This window comes from Anguilla anguilla, chromosome 8 (genome assembly GCF_013347855.1).
Source record: "Anguilla anguilla isolate fAngAng1 chromosome 8, fAngAng1.pri, whole genome shotgun sequence".
Classification (NCBI taxonomy): Eukaryota; Metazoa; Chordata; class Actinopteri; order Anguilliformes; family Anguillidae; genus Anguilla; species Anguilla anguilla.
Window position 1 is genome coordinate 27,889,308 of NC_049208.1, and position 27,567 is coordinate 27,916,874.

At 41.9% G+C, this 27,567-nt stretch overlaps 1 protein-coding gene across 1 annotated transcript in view; it reads left to right on the top strand.

The window, feature by feature from the left end:
- The window catches only part of csmd2 (CUB and Sushi multiple domains 2), a 260,284-nt gene that overhangs the window by 144,907 nt on the left and 87,810 nt on the right, over positions 1 to 27,567 (top strand). The window contains exons 12-25 of the mRNA XM_035429807.1: positions 10 to 122; positions 5,047 to 5,229; positions 8,983 to 9,309; positions 10,913 to 11,107; positions 12,893 to 13,031; positions 14,119 to 14,306; positions 15,681 to 15,869; positions 16,157 to 16,273; positions 16,577 to 16,792; positions 17,181 to 17,369; positions 18,309 to 18,478; positions 18,903 to 19,059; positions 19,280 to 19,471; positions 22,034 to 22,160. Of these exons, the coding sequence (XP_035285698.1) occupies positions 10 to 122; positions 5,047 to 5,229; positions 8,983 to 9,309; positions 10,913 to 11,107; positions 12,893 to 13,031; positions 14,119 to 14,306; positions 15,681 to 15,869; positions 16,157 to 16,273; positions 16,577 to 16,792; positions 17,181 to 17,369; positions 18,309 to 18,478; positions 18,903 to 19,059; positions 19,280 to 19,471; positions 22,034 to 22,160 (2,502 nt within the window). The remainder of the gene's footprint in view (positions 1 to 9; positions 123 to 5,046; positions 5,230 to 8,982; positions 9,310 to 10,912; positions 11,108 to 12,892; positions 13,032 to 14,118; positions 14,307 to 15,680; positions 15,870 to 16,156; positions 16,274 to 16,576; positions 16,793 to 17,180; positions 17,370 to 18,308; positions 18,479 to 18,902; positions 19,060 to 19,279; positions 19,472 to 22,033; positions 22,161 to 27,567) is intronic.

Consider the following 27,567-nt stretch of genomic DNA (forward strand, 5'->3'; position numbering starts at 1 on the left):
TTATTCCAGGCTATCCGGAACCAGCACACCAGACCTTGTGGTCAGCACCAGTAACCAGATGTGGCTCAACTTTAAGACCGATGACACAAGTGGCTCGCTGGGATTCAAAGTCTCTTACGAAGGTACGGAACTCGATGCTTTTACAGTCCACTTGGTGGTAAGCCATAGTTATCTAATGAAAATTGATTTGGAAAGTTTGCTGTATTCCGTGAATTAAAGCGCCAGAGAGAAGAATGTTCTTGCAGTATGACATTCACAGATGTCCGAGGTCGTTTCTGCCTGAACTTGCCATCTGATATGAGCTTGATTGATTTTTGGTCGGATTTCAAGGGATGGTGTGGAATTAAGATGCTCCGTAATAAAACCCAAATATTAACCGGAAATTAATACACGGTTGACCACTGATTAAGACAGCTTGACCTACGCACTAATGTCGAATTAATTAAATTTTCCTAATGGGAAAAATATGTCATAAAGGGGAGCCGCTTGGCTAATAAATGAATAATAAATAACCTTTTATCCTGTCCTGTACAAAACACTCCGCATATAAATGCACTGTTCATTATTCTAGCAATATGCTCCTATTAACTGGCTGGAAAAGGGGAAATTCTAAAAGCATTGCTCCATTGAGCAGTGAACCTCAGCAACTGAAAAATCCTTTGAGGATTTTTTCGAGGATCAGAGACATGTAGCAATAACATTAGTCATTCTGTTCAGTCCGTACTGTTTGAAGCCAGTGCTTTAATTCCTCTCCTGATGCCGTCGGACCTTTTTAAACATTAAGCGGTTGGTGTGCAGGGGACCAGGGGTCATATGTGGCAGTAGTTTATTAGAGGCGGCTATTGACAGTGTTTGTTCGTGTCTTCCTAGCTGTAATGAACCCATTAAAAACATGTATGATACGTCAGCTCTATTTTTACGTTCCATATAAAAAATAATTACATGATGTTTTCAGTGAAGACAGTCCTGGGTCATGAGTGGCACTGGAAAAACAAGAAGCTAATCAATAGGTGTGAAAAAAAATTAAATAAATAAAGTAACGGTCTGTAAATGAACACGTCTTGCTGAAACAAATCTTTTGCAGCTATTCACTGCAGGGAGTACAGGTGGGTTAAAACGTGTTCCCAGAGAAATGGAATATTCTGATTGGTTCATATCGGTCAGCCGGTAACATAGTTGTTAGCTAATATGACTGGACTTTGTGAAGGACAAACTTGCCCATCACTGGCTCTGGACAACGACAGGCCCATGCTATTGATTCATGGCTGAAGGAGCGGTGGCAGCATGCAGGTTATCCCGGTTTAATGCATTGAAGTGTTGATTACTGTGAATGATGGTAGTTTCTCCCCTGCTCTGCTCCGCCATTTAATCATCCATTTTTGCTGCCCCTCGACAGCAAAATGACAATCCCAAAATGGCTTTCTCTGCATTCCGCTGCATCGCTTCTCGGCAGCGTATGTTTTGTATTCCTCGCGTCGGGAAGTTTTCCTTTTTCAATCGACAACTCGTTTTCCCCCCAAACCTAACAGGGGCAATGCAGACAGAACATGCTGATTTCACCTTGTCCAAGGGAAAATCTTTAAGTGTTACAGGGCCAAGCTGATAGGAACCACCACATTGCCAGTCTCAAATGTAGCTTGGTTTATTGTTTATTTCCAACCAAAGGGCTTTCCTATTTCCTGTTATATTTATTTACTTACTTACTTACTTACTTACTTACTTTTTGCTTACCACTGGGGCCATGCACATTTTGCATAATGTAATTGTGAAGTTGAAAATCCGTCTCCAGGATATTACTGAAGTCATGCTTTTGAGCCAAAACTAAAAAAAAAGTAGAGCACAGTAGACACAACACTGTAATTAAAAAGATAACTTTTTTAATGATGAGATTGAATTTCTTTGAACATCTACCTCCTTTCCTTTGAGATTTCCATTAATCCAAAGCATTTTAATTTATTTTTTATCACAATTATTTAGCAAACTATGTAAATGCAATATTTTATGCCTGCATGCACACTACACACACAGACACACACGCACACACATAGGGACACGCATACACATACCCACACACAAACACACATACGCACACACACACACACACTCTTCATATGTGCCCTAGGAGGATATACTGTATGTAAATAAACTATGTTGCAGGATGTTGCCTGAATTGAAGATAATGGCTTTCTGTGTACCCAAGATGGTCTGCTGAGCTTTATGTGCTAAGCTGCCACTGAAATCTAATGTGCCATTATTGTTATTTACTTATTCATGAAGTTATTTATTCATCAGGGCTGTTGCTGCTGTTGTAGGGAAATGGGCGAGCTGACAGGAGCCACCCCCTGCCTCACATACATTTGAGTAAACAGGCTTGGGAAACATGAAAGGCCTTTCTTCCCTATCCTGTTTCTCCCTCATAAATGTACCCCCTCCCCCCACTTTGTCCTCATTTTAAATACGCCTATGAGGAGAGAATCCTATCTGAACCTCCTAGAGTGGTTCTTTGAAAAAGAAGAGACACGGGACAAATGTGTTTTTCAATGAGGAATTAAACCTTTACCCAATGAGGGGCTATTTACTTGGTGTGTGCTTTGATAAGGGGCTAATCAAATCAAATTATTGCTTATATGTGTGTTTGTGTGTGTCTGATAATCTCCATATTAATGCTTTTTTGTTGTGCAATTGTGAAAATAACATAGAAACATTGGGTTGTACAGTTCATAATCGAAATATTGCTGACATAATGTAAACCACAGTGTTATTAGGTAAAAACACATGGAATGATTGATTTGTGTTAATCTATTAGTTAATCTATTAAAGTTAATCCGACTTGATGAATTAACTTTGTTAATTCATATTAACACATCTCTTTTTTAACTTATGCTGGTTACTTAAGAAAATCTTTTTCCTCAACAAAGGTAGTCACTTAAGGAAAGAATAATATATAATAGTGAGGTTAGTGAATATCTGAAACTTTGAGGATAAATCAGTGACAAGTAAAGTTCATATGTTATATAACCTATATTTGATTTGATGATGTAATTGCTCACAAGGCTATTGCTGTGAGCTGTTTAATTTAGGAGGTTGGTATATTCCATTGGTATATTCCATTAACATTTCTTTATTGCTACAGTCGGTTTAATCTCTAATAGCTGTCAATTTCATTATCTGTAAAAGTAATATTGCTGTAACCATTAAGAGTACCCTGCCACTCAAATTCACTTGAGGATGTTCTTAAAATCGGCAATTTCTACTATTAACTCAACATGCATATTTTATAATATGTTCTACTTCAGTTTTTTCAGGTCAGGGACAGCTTCAGGACTAGGTTTTCACTCAAAATTTCTCTTCAGGAAATCATTAAGTGAACACTTACAGTACAGCGCAGACTGACAGCTGACAAAGAGGGGTATTTGTGCTGCCCGTAGTTTGGCTGCTAATCGCCATGACACACCAAAATCAAAAAAAGCATGGCGCATCACCGAAACCTCTGTGCTGCGGAACGGGCTGCCCACTGACGGGACATGAGGTTCACCAGAGGCCGTGTGTTTGTGCTTTAGCAGTTCCACTCTGGATGGTGCATCCTCCCTCCATTCTCCTGCTTTTGCTGCTAGCAAATAGGACTTGACATGTGAAGACAGGTGGGGGGAGATGCAGGGGGGAAAACAAAGCAAAAAAAAAGAAGAAAAAAGTAAAAAATCTATTAGGAAAGGGACTGATTCTTTGATTGCCAAAGTGTCCTGCTTGGGCAGTTCTCTGCAGGGGCACTGGGCCTGAATTGAAAACTAAAATCATACAATTCTGTGAACAAGAGCAGAGGGAGTAAGCCTGAGAATACAGCATAGATCTGTCGTCATGGGATGTAATGAAATGCGGTCTATGGACTTATCTACAGATGTAATGATAAAGAATTTGGCAATTATTTTTAGTTTAAAGAAACACACACACACACACACACACATACAAGCACACACACACACACACACACGCACACATTGTATATAGCTTACACAGCAAAGGTCAGAAGATAATATAATTGTAATAAAAAGCTATATAAAACTGTCCATGTCATTGAGACAAACTTTGTGTAAAGTCCCTTACTAGCAGTAGTGTACACCTTCTTGTGTGACCTTGAGGTGACAGTTAAGTGCACAATGGTGCAGTTTTGTTATCTGTCTGTCCAGAGAGAGGCCCCAGCACCTGCCCAGCCAAGTTCAATGTACTGTGGGTAGTGTCTACGAGAGCTTTGTCAACATTGCTTTCTGTCTTAATGGGTTGCTTTTCTCTCTTTCCTTGCATAAGGCGTAATGGTCTCATGTCTCCAGGAGGTGGCTTGACACCACTGCGTGCTTTCACCCTTCACCATTTCACCAGTCTGACAGTCATATTTGACACAGTTGTTGCCGCTATCTCCTGCCCAGAGGCAATTATAATTGAGTCACCTCTCAGTTTGTGAAAGGTTTAAACACAGTTGAGTATGTGTCAGACATCTTTTTTTTCTCAGTTGCAGTTTGACAAGGAGATATTAAATTATTCATGAGGAAAAAAAATACATATCACACGTGACAGGTTTCTGAATTACGCTATATTCACGTGCGTGTGTGTGTGTGTGTGTGTGGTTCTGCAAGAACTATGGCATGAGATACACATTTCAGAATATATTGCATACCAGTGGCAAGACAGGCAAAGCCAATACCTATTAAGCAACCCTGAAGTGTAATATATTATTGTACATGCACTGACACAGGTTGATTTATAGCTCTTATACTATGGCTACAACTATACCGCATGCAACATCTCAAATGAAATATTGCTTTGATGAAACAAATGTGTTGTGAATTGTGTTAGTATATCGATTAAAAAAAAATTATCATCAGGCCATTCCTGCTCAATCTTTCTTCCAAGCAATGCAGGTTAAGCAAATGCTCAACTGTGCAACAGCTGTGCCTATTTAGTTCTGTATCAGAATCCTTAATCACTGCCATTCTAGTGCCTGCCCGTTATTCTCATGAAAACCGTTCACTTCTCTCTACCTTCATTCCGTAGAAATCGATCAGGGCAGCTGTGGAGACCCAGGCATCCCTGCCTACGGCAAGCGAGAAGGGTCAGGCTTCCGTCACGGGGACAGGCTGCATTTTGAGTGTCTCCCAGCCTTTGAGCTTGTTGGGAAAAAGAACATCACCTGTCAGAAGAACAACCAGTGGTCGGCCAAGAAGCCCGGCTGCGTGTGTGAGTGGGCCTTTCCCATCGATCATCCAGTCAGGATATAAATCTAAATCACCGTGGTTAATGGCTTTTATTTATCTGCATGCCTCCAAGCTTCCCGGAGCACTGTGCAAGTAACATCTGCTTTAGCACATAGAATGTAGTGTAAATTAATGTAAGCTGTACAGCCGTTAAAAAGTGATTAATTTACATCCATTTCTATGACAATAAGGCTGGAGACTTAGGTGGTGTATGTATTATTCATACGGCTGGATATCCACTGAAGTGATTCAGTTTGATCGCAATGTTCAAAGATACAACTGCTTTGTTCCACTCAGGAAGCACAACACCATTGCATCAATCAGTGTGTCCCCCATCACCAAGCTTTATTGCCAGTGTGGCGATCTCCTGGGTGGTGATGTGTGTAGTCTTGGTTCTTTCTTTTTCTTTCCTCTTAACCTGCCTTCTGTTTGCTCACCTGCATTGCTCACCTACATGAAGATGTTGAATCCATTTTGGCATTGAATATTTGCTCACATTGCTCTATTCTGCCCTTGTTTCTGTGTCTTCCCCTGTAGACTTTTGCTATTGCTCGTTCAGTTTGATTTCCCCACCCAGTGTCGGCATGTAAACACAATGTACACCTCATTCACACCGACATCCCAAGTTCCCACTCTGCCTACCCCCTGGCAACTTATGTAATTGTCAATCTGGCATTAATCACAACGTTATCAATCCATACAATGTGTCGCCATATTTCTGTAAGGTAGTGAGCTGACAGATATTGATAAGTGCCATTGTTTTTAAATAGATCATTTAGCTTATCGTTGTCCTTGTCCTACACTTACGCTCACGTTGGTATGCATGATCAATCCACGGCTGAACCGTTTCTTTACTTGTAGTCCCTACTCAAGCCATCTATCACTATTCACATACCTACCCAATGGTTTCATGTCAAGTATCGTAAAGTGATTTGAGCCGGATGAGTTAAAAAAAATGTCCTTGAAATATAGTACCATTGAGGGTTTTTCATTCTTTGTTTTGTTCATGTTAAGCTGCGAGGCATAATTGTGACTGCATTGGGCTCAGTGACTGCATTGCACTCAGCAAGCCAGCAGAATTAAAATGCTAAGAAATGCGCTGCCAAAATCAGAATGCGAAATGAAAGCGCATAGCAAATCACTCCAGAACACGGGTCGGCTCAATGAGTTTGAAGAGCCTGCGATGGTGGGGTTATTTAACACATCTCCAGCAACTGAAATTAGATAAAGGTGTATTGATTGGCTGCTGAGGTTGGACTGCTGAATACAATTCTTAAACACTTTTATTGATTGGAGAAAAAAGCATTTCATTGCTTTCCTCTGAATATCCTTGCCCTATTATGAGTGTAGCAGACAAGCTCCCTATTTTGTGAGAAGTCTCTCAATTATACGGACCTTTCCGGACTATTCGTCTGCCGCCCATTTTTTGACAGCCGTGTTTTATCCTTCCTACGCTCTCTCCCTCCCTTCCATACCATGAACAATGTGATAAATCGCTTTTCCTAAAGTTGCCGACCTATTCACATAGCAACACATAGAACAGACCCATTACTCTTGCAATCCTTTTGCAGCAGCTAAATGTGTGAAGAATTTAGCAGTGTCCAGATTTGATAGTAGTGAGAACTACCATCACTCTCCAAGAATTTATCTCAACTGAAATTCTTGGTGAATTACAGTGATGGAATAAGGGTATTTTCTCAAAGAAAACTGGAAAAGGAAAATCTGTGATAACATAAAGGCAAGTGGGAATAATGCCTGTTTTACCTTTACATTTTTTGTATAATTTCATCAGATGACAAAGTAAAATACATATTTGGTGGTCCAATTGTTATTATTTTTAATGGCAGTAATGGCATGTATCATTAAATACGTTTCCCATAGTTACATTTGTAAATATGTTAAATCCGCATGGACAGCTCAGCTCTGAAAGTTACAGATTTTCTCTCACTCCCCCCCCCCCCCACACCTTGCCCATCATTGGTACACTTTTCATCTAGGGATATTAAAAGAATGCGAGCAAATAACACCCCCATCAGCCGCCTCCCCAGTCATTTGTTCCTTTATTTGCCTCACTTTGTGTAATTAGTTCAATAGGCATCCTGTTGTTCTGAAGGCTGGAATAAAGGATTCTGGGTAATCCCAGGAGTTTAATAACCTTGATCCATGGATTTCATTACCCAAGATGATGTGCTGATATAAAGACGATTTTGATGTGAAGAATACACTCGCTAAAGTGTGTGTCAACACTGGAGAGTGCAAATGACTAAATAGATACATGTGGTACTTATGTGGTTTTATTGTCTGATTACAGATTAAATAAGGAAAGGCTCAGACATTAGACAGAAGGGTAACAGCAGGGGAAACACAACTCGCACAGTTCTATAAAGGGTTATTTGGTTTTCTATGGAAATTTCCTCAGTGCTAGGTGGATGCCATTTTGGGCCTGGACCACATTAATTGAGAATCATTAGGCAGAACGGCACAATTAGCATAATTGAGCCCCTACATTAGACTGGTATGAATGAGCAGGTCTGTGTGAGCGTAAAGCAGCCACCTCCATTTCAGGAAGTTTTAACAGTCAGAATGAGACCTGTGCACAGGTGGGCCTCAGTAAAAATGCTGGCAAGCCATCTGCCTTTAGTGCACTGGGATGAGCAAAAATGTCTGTTCAGGCAGGTATCCAAACAGACTGTCTGGATGACTGAACAAATTGCACGCAAACACATATGCATGCGCACACACACACACCCACACACATACAAACAAACACACACACACACACACACACACACACAGGCCTACGGAGAGCTTTAAGAAGGCCATACATCAACAAACAGCATTGTGTAATAGGCTGGATACCTCTATTTGGTCTAAATGTCAGTCAACATGCAAGTGTGTACAGGCATCATCCACAGCCACCCTCCAGGCCCACATTGTCCCCCGCCGCTCACACTCCTTCCTTCTTCATCTCCCTGTATTTGATTCCGCCCACCTGCTTCACGTCCCCCCCGCCCCCCCCCCCCCCCCCCCCTCTTCGCTCTGGAGCATGTCTGCACGGCAGCGTTAGCAGCACTGTGACATTGCATTTCATCAACAGGGGAGCAGTGCAATATCCTGGGGACATCCCTTTAACTGTGCTTTCCTCTGAGAGCAGCGAGACGCACCCCTAGAGGGTGAAACACTGATGTGCAGAAAAACGCGGCTGATATATTGCCAGCCTCAGGGACGCAATAGAAAGTTGAGAATGAAGAAACAGATATAAACATAGCCAAGCAAAGGAGTATGAACTATGAAATATGACTGTGTGCCGCATATTGACCAGGGGCAGAGGGTCCGTGGGTTGTCAGAGCCAGAGGGGCTCCAACAAAAAAAAACACTACGATGAGGAGTATGCATCCTCCGCACACAGCATTATTATTTTTTACACTGTCCTTCTTAACCTAAACATTGGAGTTTGGTGTATTAATGTAAATAAGCACTATAGCTTGATTGACAATGAAGGTTTATCTAACATCCCTCTGAGATTTCTTGATTATCTGTACCATGTTGTTTATGAATGACAACAAAACACAATACCTTAATTATTCAAACAAGTATCCAGCTGTTTAAATGTGATGATATATTAAAAATGTTGAGTTATGTATATCAGCTTTGATGCTGATTGTGTCAGCTAACCAGCAAGTGTAATAATCAATTTGACAAACTGCTTTGACTATTTGCTTTCCCCTTCCGACAGTCTCCTGCTTTTTCAACTTTACCACCCCGTCGGGCATTCTCCTGTCGCCGAACTACCCTCAGGAGTACGGGAACAACATGCACTGCGTGTGGCTCATCATCACCAAGCCGGAGAGCCGCATCAACCTGGCCTTCAACGACCTCAGCATGGAGAAGCAGTTCGACTTCCTGTCTGTGAAGGATGGGGGCAAGGCTGAGTCGCCCATCTTGGGCACCTTCTCTGGCGACGTGCTGCCCTCACCCATCACCACCAGTGCCCACGTGGCAAGGCTGGAGTTCCTGACTGACCACACCAACACTGACAGAGGATTCAACATTACATTCACCAGTAAGAACAAAGCAGCTTTTATGTGATATACTGTACATCCGCTGGCTTATTGTCTTGGATACCATTACCAAGGATGAGGAATCAATTATTATTATTTCATTTTTTAGATTCAAAGCAGAGTGTGGCACACGTCATTATTATAGAAAGCTCTTTTTGTTTCTACAGTACCTCTGTTGCCATGGTGATCACTGCATGATCATTTGAAACTGTTGTTCTGGCACACTTCTGTTACATGCATGCATACAGACTCTTCTCCTGCTCATAGTTTTACTGTGTTTTTGCTGTAACTTCACAGTGCAGCGGTCACAACTGTTCACGTTGTCTTTGAACTTTCAGGATGACTAACTGACACCTTCAGTTTTCCCCAGTTACCTTATTCATTCTCTATCCGCTCCACAAAGTCAGTAGTGCCAAGGCATACTGAGTACAACAGAGGATTCTTAACCAACTCATATTCACCAGGACTAAAAAAAGAAAGAAATGACTCAGAGAGTGCATAGTTCTTTGCACACTTTGAGGGTGAGATCCACTAATGGGTGTAGACTTTCTGGAAGGGAAAGTTGAGCCAGAATGGCCTAAGAGAAATTTCTTCTTTTTTTTTTTTTTTAACCCTGGAGCTAATCATGAGAATAAACATCCCCTGAAAGAAGAGGTTTCTCTTCAATTTCAGAAAGCTGTTTGTCTAATCTGATTCTAGGAGGGAGCTAAACAGTCAAATTCTTTGCAGTTTCACATACACCAATTTGGACATGTGGGCAGCAATCTGTTGCAATATCCCAATTATCAGAACTTAAGAGGAAAAATAACCAAATTAGAGGAAGCCCGGCACATAACAAATTCATTAGCGACTTACTGTGAAATTAAATGAAATTCCAGCGGCGTTAATTGGAGCTGATGTTGCCTAAGACGGGTCTGTATTACTCCACGTGACTTGTTTGACACACTTAGGAGGGCATGTTCATTCTGCCATTCGTGTTAATTAAGTAGACGTCAAACTCTATTGAAGAAATTGTTGGACGTTTAATAAATAAAGTGATGGTGATGGATGAGGTACACAGACATTTTAGGTGAAGAAAATCTGGAGGAATTAGTCGCGGAAGTGCGAGTAACCCCTGCAGAATTGAAGAAAAAATGTGTCCAGACACTGACAGCTGTGTGGAAAACTGAGATCACACCCCTTCTGGTGTGTTGACTCTACCGAGTCCATCGATGAGTTGAGCACATCCTTCAACTTAGTTGTCAAGCTGAAGAAAAGTGTGTAATAGAAAATCAACCATGAGAGCTAAGTGAAAGTGATCGGTCCATTTTCGTTTGATGCGGGACCCAACATGACAAGCTACAGCAGTGATTGAGTGTGTGAATTAATTTGTTTATTTATCCTTTTTTGTGATGGAGTATGTAGTTCCACAAATGTTTTCAAAATCGCGTTCATGGCACTTTAATATGATTTGTATTCTTCTCCCTCCTACCCATCTCCATATACCCCCTTCCACCCCACCCTCTCAACCCCCACACGCTTTCCACTCTACCCACAATCCTTCCCCACCCCACCCCGCCCCGCCTCACCCCGCCCCACGACGCCCCCCCCCCCCCCCCCCCGCAGCATTCCGGCACAACGAGTGCCCCGACCCGGGCGTCCCTGTCAATGGGAAGCGCTTTGGAGAGAGCCTGCAGCTGGGCAGCTCCATGTCCTTCCTGTGCGAGGAGGGCTTCGTGAAGACGCACGGCTCCCTCACCATCTCCTGCATCCTTAAGGACGGGAACGTGGTGTGGGACAACGCTGTGCCGCGCTGCGAAGGTGACTTCCTCCACGTCACGTTCGTCCCCGTTCTGATTTCCCTCCTTCCACACAGAGCTGTTCCACCCAGGGCACACAGCGAAGTGTCCACTGTTAATTCAGCTCTACGAGCTTATACTGTACTGCATGTGTCCAATAGGGATCGAAAGTGTTCAATCGTATTTGATTTAACTCCTAACAATTCATATTGCAGCAGAGAGGAGTAGTATTATGGAGCGGTATAGGTTTGAATCTCTGTGGTAAGGCACCATTGTTGAGCTGGGATATCACCCTGAATATATTCAATAATATATCTTGCGATATAAATTGACAGTATATGAAATATGAGCTATGTCAACCACCATGCATATTATATGCTAAGCAAATAAAGGATATATTTTAAAGTAATGGATGTAAACAGAAAGCACGAACCACAGTCGTGTCACATGGTATATATTATACACGACAGACTTCAGTGAGTGAAAGGGTAAGACATCGAAGTTAAGTGTCCCTGTTAGGCAAAGTCTGTGGGATTTGTTTGTGAGGCATGCAATGCAGCAGAGATCATCAGCTCGTTCCAGATGGTTTTTACAGCCTGATGTCCGGGCTCTGTCTCTCCATTTTTATTCATTAGGTATGTGCAGAGAGGCACCTCCATTAGATTCAGGTCTTAAACCATGCGGGAAAAAAAGCAGGAAAAAAAGAAAAACTGCAGCAATGGGTGTCGGGTTTGCTGGCCTGCACGTGCTCGCAAACATTGATATATACGTAGAATGCGTTTTCGTCCCAGGACCAGAATGGGATTTTGATTTTTGTATTTAAATGTGCCGCGTCTCGGCAGAAGCAGAGCTGCGATGGAATTGCAGATAGGCCACTCTCCCTCTTTCCAGGGACGATTTCAATGGATGCCATTAAAGACCCATATTACTCCGCTGCGCTTGTATTAGCCCTTTTTACTCGCATTGTGTAAAGATCAGTGGAGTATTCAGCCCAAAGTTACTGCCAGAAATGGCGAATGGATAATTCTTGCAGTGCCAAGAATTTCGACACTACTGATCGTGCTGCTTCATTAAAGCAGCCAATCTGCCGGTAATTGCGTTCTGCGCCAAGGAGTGTAATCTCGCACTTACAAAAACACGTGGCAGTAATAGCCTGAATTTGGTTCCACCGTGTTGATGACTGAACTGCATTCCAAAAGTGGCGCATTTTGTTTGCGGATCAGTAAAATGGCAAGAAGGACAGATGCTCTAGTCTTCTGATGGGCGGCGTAACTTTAGTGAGTTCCAAAAGTGAGTGTGTGGAGCTGCCAGGAGACTCCATGCCCAGGGGAACTTCCCCGCTGTCTGATACTCGGGATTCTAAACTGTAGTGATAGCCTCCTGTCTTGTGAAATGAATGCACACATTTCATGCTATTCTGGTCATAAAACAGGGTTTGTATTTGCTTTATATGCTTTACTTAAAGGATGAAATCAATGCCCGCTCTTCTGGTCACATCACTCTAGGGTTTGGCAGCTGAAGACATATTTGGGTAATGCAAATGTTGGCAGAGGTGGTATCGATTCATTTTTAAGGACAGACTCAGATCCCAGTTTTGAGAGATGGATGCCTGACCTTCCCTTGCTTCTCTCCTGTGATATTTAGTCAAAACATTTGATTGCTTTACTTTGACAACAAGATTATCCAAATATGGTTGTGTCCTTGTATATTTGGGGTTGAGCCTTAATGTCGCTTGACAAGCATGCACTGTGAATTGAGTACTGTGTGTGCAGGGAATAGACGTCTCTTCCCTTCTCTTCTCATTCAGCACCCTGTGGAGGGGACCTCAAGGCCCCCAGTGGGATCATCCTGTCCCCAGGGTGGCCAGAGCTCTATAAGGAGGCTTTGAACTGTGAGTGGGTCATCGAGGCACCACCTGGGTACCCTATCAAGATCATCTTCGACAAGTGAGTTACCAGCTATATAACTTAGCCATCACAAATGCGTAATTTGGGAAAAAAAAAATAAAAATAAAAAAATATATATATATATATATATATATTTCATCTCGTCTAGTCTCTCATCTCCCTCTTGCTCTACGCCTCTGCACTTAAGCAGGAATGATTTAGTATTTATGATGTTTTAACAGGAAAGAACAAGCTCTCCTCTGGTCAGTCTAAGACTGTAACCCCGTGCCATCCCCATCTGTCATTCAATTTGTCTGCGCATGTGATTTTATTATAAAATTAGGTGCATAATTTCAATAAAGTTTTATTTGTTGTGACACATGGTAGCTTATCTCTGAAACACTGAAATGTAATTGGGTCAACATGACTTAACCATCCAACAACATAACCATACACTTTAATTGGAAACTCAGCAGCTGCAGTAAAAGTAATGTACCATAGCCTGCTTTGATGACTGTGCTTGCCTGTTTTTGTGCATTTGCACGACTGACGAAAATTAGGGGAACCCACAGACAGACCCTCTTTCTACATGTGACGTGGTGTGCTCTCTCTGTAACACTTCTCTCTCCTCTCCCTTTCATCTCTCAGCATAAAAAAAATAGATACAGCAGAAGTGCTTGTTGCTCTTCGATTTTATGGAACATCAATAAAACATTGCCTTCTGCTCCATTTAATTTGCTTTATTCTGAACTGGCAACAGTTTATTCGATGCCTTGGTAATAATACAGAATGTGCTGTGTGGACGACAAGCGATGTGCATATGCATACCTCCTTTACAGTGTATGTCTTAACGGAGCATTGCAAATGTTTTCCAAACATGCACATGAGCATTTTGTTTAAATGAGTCCAATAGGGATCCCATGTGGTCCGTGAGAGTAAAACATACTCTTATCAGATGTGATTTAACCTTAAAGGGTTAACCTACGATGTAAACACTGAACAATTAATGAAACAGAGCTTATAGTCTCGTTATATAATGCTAATCATATTGACTGTTGCCTACAGAATTGAAGCTTAACAAATCAGGCTGAGTGAAGGGCACTTTGCAGTATAATCCTGTTAACCCCCAGCCGTGTTTGTTCTTCAGGTTCCGGACAGAGGTGAACTACGATATTTTGGAGGTGCGCGACGGGCGATTCCCCTCGTCCCCCTTGATTGGCAGCTACCAGGGCACCCAGGTGCCGCAGTTCCTCATCAGCACCTCCAACTTCCTGTACCTGCTTTTCTCGACCGACAAGAGCCAGTCCGACATTGGGTTTCGCATCCGTTATGAGAGTATGCATCCCTTTCCATCATCCGCATATTACTAATGAATTCAAAAACTCTGAAATAGCTATTTATGACTGTGAAAAAAATGCATTATTCAACTGGTTCCACTGCCAAATATTCACCATCCGCTATGATAAACATTTCATTAGCAGTCTCTCTAAGATTCAGGAAATGACAGATATTTTCTGGTATAACTGTTGATGCTTTTTCATCCCCTGTATCATATTTATACATGTAATCATTTGTTAAAATGTTATATCTATTTTATAATTCAGTAGCAGTACCTTTGCCACTTCACTCAGTAAGGAAATGTGCACCATTGTGGTGATTATAGAACAGATATGTCATTTTAACAGCATTATGTTGTCTGTAAGAATCACATTTCTTGATTGTTGATTCTTCTAAGTGGTTGACTCCTTGCCAGGGTGTTCTCAGAGGTGAGTCTCTGGCCATTAATGATGATGTCAGGTAGTAGCGGAGTTTCAGCATCCGTGCTTTCCGCCACTCAGGCTTGCAGGAGGGACAGATAGAAGGATGGTTTCCCATAGAACTCCACATCTGCCTGTCCCTGTGTTCGATGTCCATGAAGCTCACATTTCAATCACTGTTCAAACATACGTTTGTTGACATGAGAGCTCTTTGTTCAGCCAAGTGCAACATCTATCATTATTAAAGCCCTGCAATTATCAGCCCTATTATTTTTAGAGCTGCATATTCTGCTTCAGCTATTACAACTCCTACTGTGACAGAACCAAGGCAATATCAAGCACCAAAGAAGAGTATATTAATGAATCTGTATTCAAAGCGATCATCATCAGTCCATCAGTCTATGCCATGATTTAAATGGGCAGATCCGCAATTATAAAACAATAGAAGATTGATTTTATTGTATAATCCCAGGCCCACTCATCCTTCTCTTCATTCTGCTGCAATAGAAAAGGAGGCAAAAGGAAATGGCCATTCTCCTTCCCTCCTTACTCAATCTGCATGCTACTATGAGCTCATGTCTTTTTATACCTATGCCAGTCGTGTCTTGTAACATGAATAAACCTTTTCGAAATGAAAATCCACATCCCTGCTTTTACTCAATTATGCAGTAGTACCACAACTTGTGGATGTTCGCCAATGTGTGTTAAGCTAAAATTGATTTCAGTTTTTTTTTTTAGTGTGCAAGAATAATTTTCCTTCTTTCTTCCCTGCCCAGAATACTGAAAAATCATGCGTATGTCTTGTGGCTAAGTACTATGTACAGGGTGTTAAAAAAATAGAATGTGATTGCAATTAAAGCATTAACACATTGGAAGGGAATTTTACAGTGATAATAGTTTTTGTACTTGCAAAATGTAAAGTCTGCTAATTTCCCTGGGTCCTTTTCAACAGCGGTGCAGCTGCAGTCCGATCACTGCGTGGACCCAGGCATCCCTGTGAATGGCCAGCGGCATGGCAACGACTTCTATGTGGGCGCCCTGGTGACGTTCAGCTGTGACTCGGGGTACAGCTTGAGTGACAGCGAGCCCCTTGAGTGTGAGCCCAACTTCCAGTGGAGCCGCCCCCTCCCCAGCTGTGACGGTACAGTCGCTTTGCCCTCCTTTCATAACTGACCAGGGCTTTACAATCAGAGCTGTCAATCATTTACCGTTGTAAATTTGTACTTTATTGAAAGGTCCTATCGATTTCCTCTCCTTTTTTCGTCATACAAGTCATTTTTGTCAATATGTTTATGTCCTTCAGCCTGGGTTCATCTTGTAAAGTCAGTTTTAGTACATCGTCAAAGCTGGAACCTGTGTGGGTCTAAGCAGAGTGTTTATGGGTGGGGGTTTATGGCCACTTATGGACATGCCTGCCCCTATCCACAGCTCTCTGTGGAGGATACATCCAAGGAAACGCAGGAACCATCCTTTCCCCCGGCTTCCCTGACTTCTACCCCCACAATCTCAACTGTACCTGGATCATTGAGACTTCACATGGTAAAGGTGAGCACGGAGCGAGTTCTAGGGGGAGTTACCAGGACTCCACATCAAACCACGAGGACTGGATTGGATTGACCTGCACACTTGACTTTAACTTGTTTTTGGTGTACTTCCCTTCTGTCTCTGTCTCTCTCTGATGTTGTTTTTTTTGGTTTGATTTGTGTTTTGACAGCTTCTTTTTTTTTTTTTTTTTTGTTCTGGTGTGAAGACTGATGTTTTAGAAAAGGAACATCAGAAGTCTCTCTCTCTCTCTCTCTCTCTCCCTCTCTCTCTCTCACATACACTCCCTTTCTTTGGCTCCCTCAGGTGTGCAGTTCACCTTTCACACCTTCCATCTGGAGAGCCCGCACGACCACTTGCTGGTGACGGAGAACGGCAGCTTCTCCGAGCCGCTGTGGAGGCTCACGGGCTCCACGCTGCCCCCTCCGCTCAGCGCCGGCCTGTTCGGCAACTTCACCGCACAGATCCGCTTCCTCTCCGACTTCTCCGTGTCCTACGAGGGCTTCAACATCACCTTCTCTGGTGAGGCGCTGTGACCCTCCTCCAGAGGACTGTTGGATGAAAATGTGTCATTCCTTACAAGTACTTTACATTATAGGCCTAACATGCTGTCAAAATGTCCGATATTTATGAATAATGAAGTCCTGCACCTATACCCACTGTGCATACACAGCCATATCCTGTATATGTAAGTTATATATCTCTGTGTGTGCATGTGTAAAATGAAAAATGGCCCATAACTTTCAAAACATTATACGAAATTTAAGATTTCATATAAGTTTCTCTCTCTGATCTCTCCCTCTGATCTCACTCTCTCTGCCCATCTCTTTTTCTGCTGGCACTTTTTCTGTCTGATGTCTCTCTCTCTCTCTTCCTTCCCCCTCTCTCCTCTCTCTCCTCCTCTCTGCAGAATATGATTTAGAGCCTTGTGAGGACCCTGGCGTGCCCCCGTTCAGCACACGCAAGGGCCTGCAGTACGGGGTGGGGGACACTCTCATCTTCTCCTGCTTCCCGGGGTATCGGCTGGAGGGGCCGCCCAGGGTCACGTGTCTGGGGGGGCGGCGGCGGGTGTGGAGCTCCCCTCTGCCAAGGTGTGTGGGTAGGTGGTCACGTGCTTTCATTTTGCTTGGTCAATATTTTACTTTCAATCCCCTCCCCCTTCTGCTGTGCCCTCAAAGTAATGCCTAGCTGTAATTTTTTAATTCAGTGAAAAGGAATGAGCTCTAGTGCATGTGCTGTTCTATGAGCAGTTTCTCCCTCTCTTAGGCATACACAGAATGATGTTCAAATATGACAGTACAAGAGCTAGAGACATAGCCCACGTAGCCTATCCTCAATAACAATAACTCGGCTGCCAGATTTCTTCAAAATATTAAGCAGGGGAATTGCTTGTGGCTGCAGACTTAGAAAGTCATTTGTTATGTGTAGGATTCTGGCACTCTAACAGATGCAAGTAATTAAGTTTTTTTCTGCATATTTTTTTTTTTTTTGTTTTCTGAAATGGGTCAGGCAATTTATGAAGTAACAGGAATTTCAATGCATTCAATCAGATTGCTTTGAGCTGCTGTACAGTTTAGAGTCAGGAAATATTTATGTGTTCTTTTTCTGTAATTTTCTTGGCCTGTTTTTTTATATGTTAATCAAGAGAATGTGAATTGGTAATGACATCACAGAGACAAATTATATATAGGAATAGGCAAACCATGGACAGATGACAAATAATGTTTATTATTATCAAGATTGCTTATTTATTTATGCAGTGCTTAGCTCTAAATCGGTGGTTTCCACAGCACAAATAATGTGCCAAGTAAACCAGATGTGAAATAAATAAGTGAACAAAAATCAATAAAATAAATGATGTCTCTAAACGAACACTAGCCTGTCTTGAGGGCTATAAGCAGGCACCAGCCCCACGCATCCCTGCACACTGCATGTCCGTGCACGTGAGCATGTGCATGTATGCACTGATCATATATGTCTCAGGCTTTTTGTAACACGCCCTCTGCCCCCCCCCCCCCATCCCTCCACCCCCCCACAGCTGAGTGTGGCTCCTCAGTGACTGGCACCCAAGGGGTCCTTCTCTCACCGAACTACCCGGCCTACTACGGGAACAACCATGAGTGCATCTACTCCATCCAGACCCAGCCGGGCAAGGGCATCCAGCTGCGGGCTCGAGACTTCCACCTGGAGGAGGACGACACGCTCAAGGTAAGTGGAGGGTGACGCTTGTACCATAGCATGTGTATTGTACTGCAAAAATGTGCAAGGGCAGACCTCCACTGCTATCTTGAGCATTTTGACTACAAAGAGTCGAAGAGTTGCTAGAGATGCTCGATAATAATAAGGTGGTACCGGTATCAACCAAAAATAGTTTGGAACCTGCTTGGCAGCATTCGGAATGTGCCCCTGGGACTAACAATTTTCCTGCGGGAAACCCTGAATAGACCAAATATGTCCTGCTGAAAAAGTAGCCTAATCATAGTCATCTGAACGTTTCATTTATTATGTACACTCCATTTACTACGTACACTCCTGTTTTGACCAGGGATTTGAACATGCACCTGTGAATGAATAATTTAACTTTTAATTGAGTGAAGTTCTGTGTGTGTTGTGCCTTGTGTGTGCGTCGCAGGTGTTCGACGGCAACAGTAACCACGCTCGTCTGCTGGGCTCCTTCACAAGCATGGAGCTGCTGGACACCACGCTCAACAGCACGTCCAGCTCACTGTGGCTGGAGTTCATCAGCAATGCAGAGAACACCAGCAAAGGGTTCGAGCTGCACTTTACAAGTGAGTCTAGGACCCATCCCAGGGCGTGACTGTCTCCCCTCAATAATGACAACTGTATTGTTACGGACCTCATTGCTGCATTATATAAATATAGAACTGTTATAGACACCATAACATCGCATTTAGGTCCAGTAGGTACTGTACGGCTATGGCTGCCGCAACCAATGAGAATCCTGTTGCCTGGTGCCCTTTGTGTTCATTGGCTAACCGCTCTCTCCAGGCTTTGAGCTGGTGAAGTGCGAGGACCCCGGAGTGCCCCAGTTTGGCTACAAGAAGGAGGACAAGGGCCACTTTGCGGGCAGCGCGGTGTCCTACAGCTGCAACCCGGGATACAGTCTGAAGGGAAGCGAGGTGCTGACGTGCCTCAGGGGAGAGAGGCGGGCCTGGGACAGCCCCCTCCCCCTCTGCGTAGGTAAGACTCGAGTTCGACTTCCTACAGCCACCTCAGCAGGATTCCCCACCCACCCCCTGAGAGAAAACAGAAACTGTGGGGTTTGTTATGGTGCTTGCACTGAGAAAAGTGGCTCAAAGTCAACACTGCATTCAAGGATTATCCTCAAAGTTGCACCCACTCCGGTGAAACCTTGTACTGATTCACCCGCACCACCCAGCAAATGCATCTCAGCCACGGCACCTGACAAGACACCTCTCATAAAACAACCCCCTTCGAAGCGAGGAATTTCAAGGCTTGTGTTCTCACCACAGAGACTGATAAAAGCCGTTTTGTAGCTGGTGTTACACCGTGCCGGTATGTCCCTCCAATTGCATTTGTCAGTCCATTCTATTTTCTTGCATTTCACATATTCCGGCAAGTTCTAGCTGGTTTTAGACCTTGTGCAACTTGTAACTCGTTTTCGTATCTCTACGGAGTGAAGGGCGAGCTTTGAAAGGTTGAGTGTAATGTCTTTCCCTCCCGCGTCTCTTTCACAATGGCAGCGCAGCCGTCCTGTGCAGAGCCCCCCCCCCCTGGCTGTAGCTGGGAGAGAGACTGAAATCCTTAATGTAGTTTCATGACTTTTGGAGCAGGTCATCACTGCAGTCCAGGAAGATGGGTTTGTTTCACAGTGATTTATCACTCTGGTGTCTGCCGTGCTGGGCCCTTCATCTGATACAGGTTGAGCGAGGGGAAAAAAAGAGAAAATAACAAATAAAAAATAAAAACTGGAAAAAAAGATTAATTTGATCACAAATAAACTGGACACATGATATATGCTTTCATTTTTCTTTTTTCGCTCACATTTTTTTTGAAGATTCTCAATGTTGGAAAGAGCCCTTGCATTTTATTTTCCTTGAGTGCATTGCATTTAGTTTTTTCCCCCCCTATGTCTGTTCCCTACACTGTTTTCCCGTTGAAGGGAATAATGATCAGAGCCAAACATCCAACGATTACTGCCATCCACATATATGATGCATAATATATGAGAGAGGGTATGGCACCGAGAAAAATTTGTAAACACATTAAAAATGTTGTTTGGCATTAGACGTGTGGTGACAGCTCCTTTCAGGTGCGTTTGATATTTGGTCTCTACTGCATGCCACCGTTAATCATCAAATAGGGAACAGCAAAATTATTTGCCTCAGTTTACAATTATAATCCACTGCTACAAAGCAGGACTTTGATGCTGACACAGCAGGACCCCATATCCCGACTTAACACAGTATTAGCTGCCCTCCCCCCTTCCTGTTTACATAGAATTTCACTCGAAGAGGGTCACGTGACTCACGGTACTTACATTTTGTAGATACCTGTGTCATAATGACATGGTGCATGTTGGGTAATAGCTGTGATGAAACCTGGCCCACATCACTCTGAGCTCCCCCGTGTTCCTCAGCAGTCGCGCATTTACTCCCCCCTCACCCCCCCTCCGTATTAGTCATTGTTCACTGAATACAAGTGAAGTGCTGTCTCTGAATACCTTAACGGTCTTTGAATAATTAGTGGTCACTGTCAGATGGCAGTTATAGTGATTGCACCTGCTTTTTGTTAAATCAGCTTTTGTTTTGTGCTGTTTTATTATGGTGATAAAGTAACTGGGTTTCCAACCAAAGCTGAAAGTGCAATTCTTTGGTAGAACACTGACACTGTATCCTTTCATTTATCTCTCTATATAAGAGCATCTGCTACGTGATTTTAATGTAATACTGTATAATGTACCATTACTTATTTTTTTCTTTCTTTATTTATGATGAGGTACTAGTGACATATGAATATAATATACACTGCTGAGCTGAGCATAAAGTGCATTTTTTGAGGCTGTAAGTTTTCCAGTTGACTGCCAGAACTGTTGACCTTGAGTCTATTAATGGCCTGTTAAGGTGTATTCATGTCATGCGTGTCTGTGTGTTTGTCCGTTCAGGTATGTGTGCAAATGTGTGCACGTGCGGGTGTATAAAATGACTCAGATTTGGTCTGTGACCTCTGGGACGCTCAAAGGAACTCACTGCTTACTGAGCCGTGAAACTAGAACTGTCAGATTCACAGGCCCCAACATGGTGACAAAGCAAGTGATTTGTAGCACATAGCCGTACAAGAGTGTGATACTGTACCAGCAGAAGGATGGATCCCTGTACATTGAAATATCAAATTTACTGTACCCTCAATATATAGGGCTGAAAATATTGTGTCACTGGATATCTCTTTCCATGGTGAGATGCATGTCACCATTATTCACAATTTACGGGGTATTATTTAAAGAGGAGCGGCACAGTGGGCTAGCGTTATGTATGGTAATATTGCAGGCAGTAACATTACTATTACAAAAATGCTGAAGCAGCCCACTGTATGACATAATGTGGTGGTGAGCGTGATCCATGGGCGAAGCTCTGGCATTGTACCCTTAATAACCTCCTTATCCTAAATGTCCAGTTTAGTATTATCCCACTGTATCCATGAACAATATATATATATATGCAGTATATATGTGTGATGGAAGTGAATTCTAAAATCTACACATCTGTGTCTGTCTTTTCCAAGCTGAGTGCGGAGGTGTGATGAAAGATGAGCTCAGCGGGCGTATACTGTCTCCTGGCTACCCGGCCCCTTACGATCACAACCTGCACTGCATTTGGACTATTGAGGCAGCCTCCGGAAGCACCATCGGGTGAGTTAACATAACACAGCATAACATAATGATGAGAACAGGCCAACAATGCTCGCCATTTTCCTGACTAAATCGGTGCTCTGATTACCTACAAACTAGATAGTATCTAACACCGTAGGAAGCCTAGTCTTGAAAATCCCCAGAGTTTCTGCATCTACTACGTGACCTGGCAGGCTATTCCACACATTGACTACTCTCTGCATGAAAAAATTATTCCTAATGTCTGTACGGAATTTACTTTCTGCTCATTTAATTTATGTCCCCACTTTCTACGAACAGAATCCCCTATATGAATCTAACAGCCTCAATCAAATCACTCCTGAGTTTCCTTTTACTAAGCTTGAAGAGATTAAGCATCTTATATCTTTCCTCATAGCTTTTATCTTTCATACCAGGAATCAGTTTGGTTGCTCTTCTTTGGACCTTCTCCAGAGCCTCTATATCTTTCCAATTTGTATCATCTGCAAATTTGACTAATGTAATTTCTGTGTCCCTGTGAAGGTCATTGATTTATATGAGGAAGAACAGTGGTCCCTGTACCGATCCTTGTGGGATTCCACTTCCAACAGTCCCCTGCTCAGATAATATCCCTCCTACTACTCTTTGTGTTCTGCCTTGTAACCAGTTCCGAATCCACTCTGAAATACGTCCTTGAATTCCTGTCTTCTTTGTACTAACAAGTCTCTCATGTGGTATTTTATCAAATGCCTTTTGGAAATCTAAGTATATAATACCATAAGACTTGTTATAATCAAAACACTTGGTAGTTTTTTCAAAGAATACCAGGTTTGTCAGGCATGACCTTCCCTTTTGAAAACCATGCTGGGTATCCCTTAGGATGTTGCTATTTTCAAGAAATACTTTGTGTCTCTAATGATAAATTCCAGTATTTTACATGTGATGCAAGTTAAACTGACAGGCCTGTAGGTTCCTGGATCAGTATGGCCCCCTTTCTTATATATTGATATTATATTACTTGCTTCCAGTCCTCAGGTATTTCTCTAGTTTCTAAGGACTGTCTAAAAATACCTGCTAATGGTTTAAAGATGATCACACCTAAATCTTTGAGTACTCTTGGGTATATGCCATCAGGGCCTATTGCCTTATTTGTCTTTAGTTTAAGAAATTCATCCAGTACTTCTTTATTCTCTGTTTCAATATCTTATAAGACATGCTGATACTGAATATGCCATCCAGTCTATTCTCTTCTCTTCTCTTCTCTAACCTCTTCTCTAGTAAAACCCAAGTAAAACTATTTAAGGCATCAGCAATATCTTTATTCTTAGAAAGCAATGCTCCTTCTTCATTCCTGGTGCAACTGATATCCTCTTTGGCTTTCATTTTCCTATTATCGTAGTGAAAAAAACATTTAGGATTACTTGTTGCATCTTGGGCAATTTGCCTTTCAAATAGCCTCTTGGTTTCCCATAGTTTTCTTTTTTTTTCACCTTAGCACATATATTACAATATTTAGCCTTATTACTCTCACTACTGTCATTTTTATATATCTTACAGTTTTGTTTTTTTTCCCCCTCAAACTCTCCCGTATGGCTTTGTTCATCCACTGGGGAGACTGCTTCTTGAACTTAACCTTCCTTAACCTTTGGAATAAATGTACATTGTGCCTCAAGAATAACCCTTTCGAAGCTTTTTTCACAATTTTCATTCAAAGTCTTACAGTTAAGAAGTTTCACCCAGTCAATATTACTTACATTTTCTTGCATCATGTTGAATTGGCTAGACTAAAATTAAAAATTCTGGCCATAGAGGAGGCCTTGTTAATTTTCCATAATACATCAAATCTAACTGCATAATGATCGCTAGTCCCAAGTGGTTCAATTACCTCTATGCTACAAATTCTGTTCGGATCATTACATAGCACCAGATCCAGAATTGATTTCCTTCTTGTAGGCTGATTGACATACTGTGCCATTTATAATATCTAAAAATGCTTCCTCAATTGTTCCTTGTTCTATCATCAGTTTGCCATTAATAGCAGGGAAATTGAAGTCACCCATAATAATAGTCTCACTTTCCTGACAAGCTTGTTTTATTTTTCCAACGAGCATTGAGTTCACACTGTCTGAAGCCAGCAGACGGTAACATACGCCTACTGTAAGGCCCTTTTCATCTTCCCAATGAGCTTTATCCAGATATCCTCACTAAAGATGAGCTAGTCAATTTCTGGAATTTTCTGCACATCAAAATTTTCTTTTACATAGAGACCTACACCCCCACCTCTTTTACTGGATGTATCCTTCCTAATGGGTTTGTACCCATCTATATTATATACCTCCCCAAGCCATGTCTCTGTAATCCAAACTATGTCCTAGGCCCCACTATTCATAGCAGCCTCAAGTTCCTAAAATTTATTTTTTTATGCTGTTAGCATTTAAACAAGGACATTTCAGATTATTACTTCTACACATCTTCTCCTGTTCCCTCACCCCAAGCCACCCTTACTACACCTTTGCTTTAAGAAGACTTCATTAGTGTTCACACCATTATAGGAAGCCCTGACAGCTTCCATCCAGACAGTCTGCACTTCCCTACCTTTTTCACTTTCTGACCTCCCTCACTGCGATAAAGGAGAACTTTAGACATCTCTTCAATCTAACTGCTATGTATTTTCTCTGAAATGTAATGGCTGTTTGTATTTTTCATTCTCATTCAAAAAATGTTTTTTTTTTTGTTGGTAAAATAAAACAATGGCGATTTTAAAGACTAAAAATTCTGCCATGTGTTTTCACTTGATTTGTGATTTAACTTGAAAACAATGTTTTGTCAAGATGAATGCATTAAAATCATGTGATGGTTTATGTTCATTCTACCAAGAGTGATTCAGTTATTAGATCACAAGATATTTAATAGGATGCTTGAATGGAAAAACAAGAATTGTTTTTCTCCTATGCAAATTTCATTGAGTAGACCCTAAGAACCCATGCTAAAATATGTTTGCAGTTAGTTATATAATTTATACTATTTTCATGTTATAGATTTGAGGAAAAGTCTGCATTTCATTAATTTTAACTCCCCCTACCATGGTCTCATGACATGCATTTTTGTGCTTGCTTTACCTATAAATGTTGATGGGAGATTTAGTATGACAGGATGTGTCTTGTACCTTCATACTAAAAGAGATGTCTCCTTGTTTGCCAGTACCAGGAACCAAATCAGCATCGCTGAAATGCTAATGTCTTCAGTATGGCGCTGTATCTCTACCATATCACCTTAGCAGTATTTCTAAGCACCAGACCTTTCCTGCCATAGATATACACATAACGGAAGGACACCCGCCATCATTAATTCATGCTGCTTCATCTCTAGCTTATTTCGCATTAAGTCTTGCAACAATGAGGTGGAGTATGGCTTTAATATTGTTGCTCATCTGTGATTTTATTGTCGTTCATCCGTTTCCGTTTCTAAATTTACTTACATATTTATTACATTCATTATTTCTATTTCTATTTTATGGAGTGATTAAGGTCCTACTTTTATCCGCTGTAAAAAATACATGGTAGGGGAAAAAAGAGTTTTTCACTGCTAGTGAAAAACAATATGAAACCATATCAAAAACAGAAAGTGTTTGTGGTATTGACATCTTATTATTACTTGAGAGAATAGCACTTTTCTTCTGCTTCTTTTTTCCTTAGGCTGTAAATAACTAACTCTAGTACTTTTATTAGTGTTTTTCAGCGTTGCTTCAGATAGCGTATAGTATGTGCCCATTGAAGTGCTATCTTTCACACATCCCTTGAAGCTCAGCTGGAGAAACCATTCAGCAATGAATGCCAGAGTTATTTAGGATGTCAAAAAACCCAGAGGTATCGATAATAGGACATTATCACCAACACACTTTCCTCCAGGCTCTTGTTAGCCTACTGGAAAAAAATCGAAGCAAACAGCTATGCTGGAATGAGTAGAGGATACACTGAACTTTTTTCGTTTTTTTTATGTTGGAAGATTTGTGCAGAAGTCTGTGTAATTGGTGCCAGAAAGTCAAGAGTTAGCCTGGCGGTTTATGAAAATGAGTGTGTCGCTATGGTGATGACGGATTTTATCTTCTTTGCAAAGAGAGGGAGAAGGAAATGCAGGAGGGATGAGTGAGAGAAGGAGAGAGAGATACAAGGAGTGAAAGTGAAGAAATAAAATCAAGAGAAGGGAATTATTGTTGAGCATTACTGTTTTATTATTGTCTGGCAAGATTCCATATTTTTAATGGTATTTTTAATGGTACTAAAGGCTTTGGAAGTAAAAAAAGGACAAGGAAAATGATGTTCGTGTTTAGTGGTCTGTCTGTCTATCTGTCTATCTATCTATCTGTCAGATGTTGATGTGGCTGCCTCCATTTCACTGCAGATCAGCAGCTGGGAGGGAGAGAGTGGAATGATTGTTAACTGCTCTATCGTGTTAGAAATGGAAGGTGCAGCACATAATTTGCCTTGCTATTATCCTATGGAGTACATGACTGAGGGTGGGGGTAGCTGTTTAGGCTATACACTGAACATAGAACCCTGCGTACACCAAAGCCTAATTTACAAGATAGAACCAAGATAAACCAAATTTACAAGATAAACAAAGAAAGGATATACTGGATGATTCCAACATTTTACTGCCCTATAGCCTGCTCTGGAGGCTATAGTTACTGTAAATAGCAGGGACTTAACATGCATCAGCACAGAGCAGTAACAGAAAATGAATGTCCACTGAAGAGAATGCATGCTGGGAAATGTGTACTTAACTTTGTTGAAATATGCATATTCCTGTTTCTGTCACTGAGGGTAGGTCAGTATGCCCCAAAAAAAAACAAGTCTATGAATTAGAAATGAAATTGGTTAGTCATACAAATAATTGAGAAGATTCAGAGTTCGAGCCTGAAACCACACCCATCCTGATTTTTATGTGAGATCACGTCGACTGATGACAATAAGCATGATTTTCAGTATCGGCTCCATGTCTCTCGGAAATGCTTAAGCCTGTTCATTTGCAGCCTGCTACGCAATGAAACTCTGCTATGCAGGCTTTCCTTCAGGGAGAGTGGATGGGAGAAGAGAGGAAACAGGTGCCAAAAATAATAGAAGACAACAACAGGAAACAAACAAGAAGGAATGAAATGCCAAGCCGGGGGGTGTAGATCAGAGAGAAGATATGACTTGGAGCATAGAGGGAAGGTTAGATGAGAGAGAAGAGCCAGAGTTTTGGACCATCTGTGTTGCCACCTCTCCTCTTTGGTGAATGTGAGTAATTATCTTGAGGGGATCATCAATTTGGAGCAGGTGTTTGGGGTGGGGGTGTGTTGATAATGAGTAGGGAGGTTAAGAGAAGTTCCTGCATCACGGATGGAAGTTAATTAAAATTTGCCAAATCTCTCTCTCTCTTTCTTCCTCTCTTGGTCACCCTCTCTCTC